The following is a 6,428-nucleotide window of genomic DNA, read 5'->3' on the forward strand; positions in this document are numbered from 1 at the left end:
CCAAGTTCTAGGTCACAGGTCATCAGGAGCTACTTGTAGGTGCACCTGTGATTTTTCTCCCTCCCCCCGATATATAAAGGGGTTGCAGTTCCACTGCTCAGTTGGTTGTGTGTCTCCAGGGAGTCAACACCATCAGTTGGCTTTCTGTGTTTTCTGTCTGAGTGAAGATCTCAGAGATTTTTCTTTTGGCCAGTTTCCTTTTTTTTTTGGTTTACCCCCTGTCACCTCAGGGAGGGAGGGAGGGAGAGGGGGGAGAAAGGTGAAACAAGGGGAAGTAGGAAGGGAAGGAGAGAGAGAGTCTAGTCTAGTAGTCTTGGTAAAAGCTGTAGTATTACCAGTAGCAATACCAACAAAAGATAAATAGCACTTTAATAGAACTTTAGAAAAAAAAACTGCTGCTATTATTTATTATATTTTATTTATTAGTTATTTTTTTCCTTCATGTGTGACAGGAGAAGTAGCTGAAACATTCATGTAGATGTTGCTTTCGTAGAGTCAAAAAAGAGGGAATGACAGCAAGTGAGAAAACTGGTGCTGTCTGCTGTCCTTCAGACATTTAAAAAATGTTAAAATTGGGGCTTATGAGGGAGCTGGCTGGAGTGCTTGTTGCTCGAAAGCCCATTCAAGCCAAAAGTGTAGGTCCTATTGCTGAAAGAGGACAGGATTTCCTACTGTTTTATGGTTAACTGTTGTATGAGAAGTGAAAATTGTGGAAGGTAAAGAGCAAATAGTAAAAAAATAACTGAAAAAAGGCAGGAAGGCTGTGTGCAGCATCACAGGGGCTGTCACTGACCTGTGCAGTCAGTGACAGCACAGCACACTGCAATACATGCCCATTACAAAAGTGTAAGACGAGCTTAAAAAAACATAAAACTAAAACTGCAATATTTCTAAAACTAAATACAACAATTAAAAAGCTGAACACAAGTTTTATAGTTTGAAGTCTTGTGACCTGTTGAAGTTAGAATGAAGTTGATAGCTGAATGTATAAAATGAGCAGTTAAGAGTTGGAAATGCTTGAAAAGTGTGAAAATGTGGGATTTTTGAACATTCTGACATTGAAAACTTTGCACAGAAAATGTTTAGTATTTCTGATTGTATAAATGATATCACTGAGAAAATTCACACAATACTGGTCCCAATGGAGCTGAATATTTTGATGTTTGAATGACGATTCTACGCTGAAAAATGTGGAAGGAGTTAATATTCAAAAAGAGCGAGGCCATCCTAGAACATATGCCTCCAGCATTCACAACCACCTTCTTCCGAAGCTCTTGTACTTTAGGACACAAACAATGAAAAGGAAACTTCATGCTTTTGTACAAACAAGTCTAACCAGTAAGGAGGAAGTGGATTTTCCCCACATTTTTTGTGTGAGGGGAGACATGTCCGTGTCATCGTTCAGTTAGGTAGCTCGTACTTCTGTAGTGAACGTTCTATTCAGCAGAGAGATAGGAGGGAACGTGGCATTAACCACACATGCAAACAAGGATAACACGGACAACAGTTTAATGACTTGACCAAGGACAGATATGTATTTCTTTTTGTTTACAGCAGATATGTTTGGAGCAGGAAGAATTATGAGACAGCAAAAATGTCATTACTGATAGAAGACAGAAGAACACAACATTCCAGTTTCAAGCACGCAACAGAAGCATCTGAACAAGTCTGACTACATTGAGCCTGTTCATTAAAGCAGGACTGCATCAAGGTAGTACTTAAGTACACTTTACTGAGGTGTCTTGGATCTGTTGATATCAGAAGCATAGATCCAGATCTCATTGTGGTGACTAAGAGAGAAATAGGAGTCATAGCCAGCCCCGGAGTAAGTGGTATCAGCACAGTTTTCATCCAAGGCTTTGCATAATTCGTTGGCATTTTCTTGACCTCTCTGGATGCTTGGAGTACCATCGAAGATCCTTTATTACGATGCGGAAACAATGACAGATGAAATGGATTCAGATTACATCAAAACCTTTGTAAAAAGTCACTTCACTGTCACATGTGAGGTCATGCTCATGGTTTCATTGATTGTTTTCTGCATTTATATGATTTTTTCTGTCTCTCTTTTGTTTTACAGGCGCCAGCTCGCAATGTTACGATGCATTCAGTGAATGCCTTCCAATCTCTGATCAAGTTGTGTTTAATGACTGTAAAATAATATGCAGTGATGGGAGTGGTTTCTGCTCACCTGACGTAGACAGTGGCTTCAGGTCTGCTTTCTAATGTGACTGACGAATCGCCGTCTGGAGGTGTTGTTGTGCCGGGAGGAACAAACCAGGACAGCCGATATTCATTTTCTCCCTTGACGGTGATCAGCACTGGCCAGGTGTTGTCAGGGACCTTATTACCTGGAGGAGTCAAATATGGGGCAAAATTATGTGAAGTCTACATGTGAAACTGTACGGCACTGCAGGAATGCAGGCAAGTAGAAAGTTCGAACATTTCTTGGATTCAAATATTGAACCAATTTTAAAATCTCTTAGAGGTAACATCTTTTGAAGGAAAAACTTGTATTTATGCTTTTCACATAATATCTAGGTGTAGTTTATGGTGATACACCTTAATTAGACTTATTTCATTTTGTTAAATAACAGACCTCTTCCATTTACAGGTTCTATAAAAGTTAAATTAAGAGTCTCATTCCCAACTCGTCAACTGCTGACGCTTTGGTTTTCCCTACTTATCATATACTGAGGCTTTGAGATGGCAACCGACCCGACCTTCAATCCCAAAGTATCAGTATTTGACGAGTTGGGAACGAGACTCAAAAATCAACTTTCTTACAAACTTGACCTTTGATGAGCTCTTGGCCTTATTACTGTAGCTACACTTGAGTTGCAGGAACAAGTGAAAACACAAACGATTGTTTTGTTCTCACTGTTAATTGCATAGAGTGTGTCCTCATGCAGTATGTAGTGAATCACAAAGCAATTATTTCATTTCATTTCATATTACATTTTGTTTTGTTGATGAACATTATAAAACTGCTACTCTCTAGTGACTTCTTTAAATGTAATGATACCCCAGTTCTACTGTTTAATTAAAGCATATCGATTGTACTGGTATACTATTCAATTGTGCTATTAGCATCATAAAATCAAACCACTGTATGAGTGAAACTTTTGGTTTCAGACCTCGACATACCGGCATCAATCAGTCTTTTCCAGTAATCCGTCAGCCTTGAATTTGCAGCCAACAGATCAATGCTCTCAGGTCTTTCTACCTTGGTTGTGATCCATTCAGTCGCATTATACAAACGCTCCTCAAAACCCTGTAGACATCACAAACATAAAGCTGTTTTTCAACGTACACTAGTAAAAGAAAGCAGACCAATGTGTGTGTCTGTGTGTGCAAACTGCTATGACGCCTACCTTGGTCGTCTTCACCAGCTTGTATTCGGGACATTGTTTCCCATGGCAAAACTCTGGAGCAATCCATGCTCGTGCGGTGCAGAACGACACCAGAAAAAGAGATAAAGCCAGGACCAGTTGCTGCTCCATCCTCGCCGACTCTCCAAACTAACTCCACGGACACAACCCTGCTGCTTTTTAACTGAGTAGCCGTGTCACATCTCAAGTTGCCTGTTTATCAGGTCACACAGTCACACCCACATTGTTCTCTCTGGAATGCAGACGGAGGACATGACTTTGTCACTGTCGCACGCAGATTCACAAACAGTAAATAGATATCTAATCAACGTCTTCTCCTGAATGATTTCTGCTTTTCATGCACATACATCAGTTCTGTGAGGCCAATATGATGTGACAAGAGTAGGCACATGTACATACTGTACACCAGATGTACTCAGGACATGATATGTCATTGTGTTATCTGTGTTATCTGTTGTGTGCGCTCTCTGCTCAACTCAATGTCATGTTAATTAGCAGCTGCAACGATTCACATTTTTCAGGGTGTATTTAAAACGATGCTGACATGCATATGCACATTGAAATGATCACTGATCACCGTAATTGTTCCTTCTGTCCGTTTTTTGTTTCAATTCAGGTTTTTTGTTGTTTGATGTGAGCGTGCTAAAACACTCACAAACACTTGACATTGTCACTGTGAGCATGTTTTCATACTGATGTTAGCATTAAGTTCAAACTACTGCAAGTGATAGATTTTTATTGTAAGAAGTGTCAAATAGCTTGATAATACAACAGTAATTGCTGTTATAGAGTGTTTGGTCAGTGACCCATGTCTCTCCTCTCCCTGCTCATGCAGTATGAGAGAAAAGACATTTTCTGATATCCAACATACCAACATATATCAGTGCTTCCACTTCCCAGTCACTGTGGCCTGTACTGCTCAGTCACACGGGAATGCCCTACGCTAATGTCTCCTCATGTATCATTATTTGTCAGCAGTAATTCCGTCACTCAGCAGCAGCACTGCACTTACACTTAGTGCGTGTAGCTTGAAATTAATGTGTTTTGATCTAAAACTAATTACTGTGAAAGTGGAATTGCTGAAAATGTCAGTAGTGGGTTTCCTAATTTTATCAGAACCTATAATGACACATTTTCCAAAAGATTTTAAGACATCTACAGTATGTGCACTTTATGGTGCGTCAAACACATACACTGATAATTTAACTTTTTTCCAGTTTGCACTTTGTTTAAGCTTTTGTGTTTGTTTCTTTGTATTTTGGTATTTTTGCACTACTTGGATTTTGGATTCTATGTTTTTTGGAGTTATTAAAAGCTTGCTTTTTGTTCCTGACCCTGCATGCCTGTGTCTTGCATTTGGGTCTTCACTATTTCAGCAAACGTCACACTTTTAGCTGACCTGCACACAGTTGCTCATAGAAGCTCGGCTCTGTATGTGACACTCACAAGTTAACTTGTGTTAATTGAGTTGCACCAATCTGATGTTTTCTCCCTCCCCAGTTTCTGATAGTTAAAGTAAGTTAAACTAACTAAGTTTTTGGCTAAAACAGGGCACCAAATCAAGTCCCCTCCTGATGTGGAAGTCATTTCACTATGTGCACAGAGAAATATAAACATAGAGATGTTCACACACCAACATGCACTGTGGTCTTCTGCAAATTTGAATTCTGTTCAAAAGGTATATGAACTGAACTTTATTGTTACACTGCTTCAACCTCATCATCAAAGACTGTGATGTTTGACTTGTCTAATACATGTAAAACACACAGACACTAATGCAGTATGACTGTTGTGTATAGATAAAGGCCTGACCGTCAGCAGAGCAGCCGGGGGAAAGGACGATAGTCTTCCTTTCATGTCTCTGTTTTTACACGGAACTGCCTCACTTGTCTGTGGATCCTTTTTTCTTGTTTTCTTTTCAAACCAAAACCAACCTGTTAAACTAGTCTGTGGGAGACTTCACAAGAACTGGAGGTCAGTTCCTTCTAAAACTCCTTCTAAAAGTGGTTGTTGGCTCGCTGTGTCGGCTCCTTTGATGCTGCCTGCCTGTTCACTACTGTCTTCTTTGTTCGACCGTTCTTTTCAAAGTTTGATATTTTTAAGAATCATTTCTTGTATGTGAAACTACAAAAGCAGTGCACTCACAACATCAGTGCAGAGTTTACTTTTGATTGAACTGGAACACACCTCCACTGAGGCGAACAGCCGAAAAGCTTTGGGACTGCTGAAATTTAATGTCCGTGGGTAAACACAGGTTGTATCGTCTGTTACATCAAACCGCCAAAAATAGCTCCAACAAAAGGCAGGAGCAAAACAAAAGAGTTGTCTCATATGAAGCTTTGCTTGTATATGATGAACAACCATCTAACTTTCTGACCACTGTGTCTTTTTCTGTCTTTAGTAACAAATGGAGCTGATTGGCCATTAAACTCAATTTGGAAATGTGTTACTTGTTGTTAAGATCTTATCTATTAGACCATCACAGGCTGGTTGTGGGTAACTGTGACGTCACTGTTTTGGTGTGGGCCGACTTGGACTACTTCAGCTCTTCTTTCAGTCCCTGAGAAGGGACCACAGAGAGATGTACGTCCAATATGCGTCCGATGGTTGTGGGAAAAACAGTATTTTGGTTGTGTGAGATAGGACAGTTACGGTAACTGATGAAAACTGATACAAGAGCCAAAGCTGATATATCATCCAGGCAGAAACAGTCGATATTAGGATATGAAGATGCAAGTAACAATTTTCATTTTTGGGTGAACTGTCCTTTACAACTAGCTCCACCTGCATGGATGGCTGGCTGCATCAGTAATAATAAAACAATAATACAGGCCTATAATACTCCATTAGGGATCATCTCTGGATAATGAACATTAACTTTTGATAAGTTATGTTCATTACGTTATTATTTTATACATTATAAAAACTTTCAATGAAGGACTTTGATTTGTAGGAATTTATGTATTTATTTGTAGGAATTGGGTAACTTAACACTGTCGTCCTTCACTAGTGTCTGTGTGTTTTTAACGAGAGGAG

General features: G+C 39.6%; 1 protein-coding gene across 1 annotated transcript; it reads right to left on the minus strand.

Annotated features, from left to right (window-relative positions):
• Positions 1 to 1,492: 1,492 nt before the first annotated feature.
• soul2 (heme-binding protein soul2) lies at positions 1,493 to 3,529 on the minus strand. The gene is made up of 4 exons (XM_084375707.1): positions 3,375 to 3,529; positions 3,148 to 3,274; positions 2,192 to 2,351; positions 1,493 to 1,919 (listed from the first exon to the last, which is right to left on the minus strand). The coding sequence occupies exons 1-4, from the start codon at positions 3,501 to 3,503 to the stop codon at positions 1,730 to 1,732; spliced, it is 606 nt and encodes a 201-aa protein (XP_084231833.1). The 5' UTR covers positions 3,504 to 3,529; the 3' UTR covers positions 1,493 to 1,729.
• Between the last annotated feature and the right edge of the window lie 2,899 nt (positions 3,530 to 6,428).

This window comes from Pagrus pagrus (assembly GCF_965226575.1).
Source record: "Pagrus pagrus genome assembly, chromosome: 15".
In the NCBI taxonomy this organism is placed as follows: Eukaryota; Metazoa; Chordata; class Actinopteri; order Spariformes; family Sparidae; genus Pagrus; species Pagrus pagrus.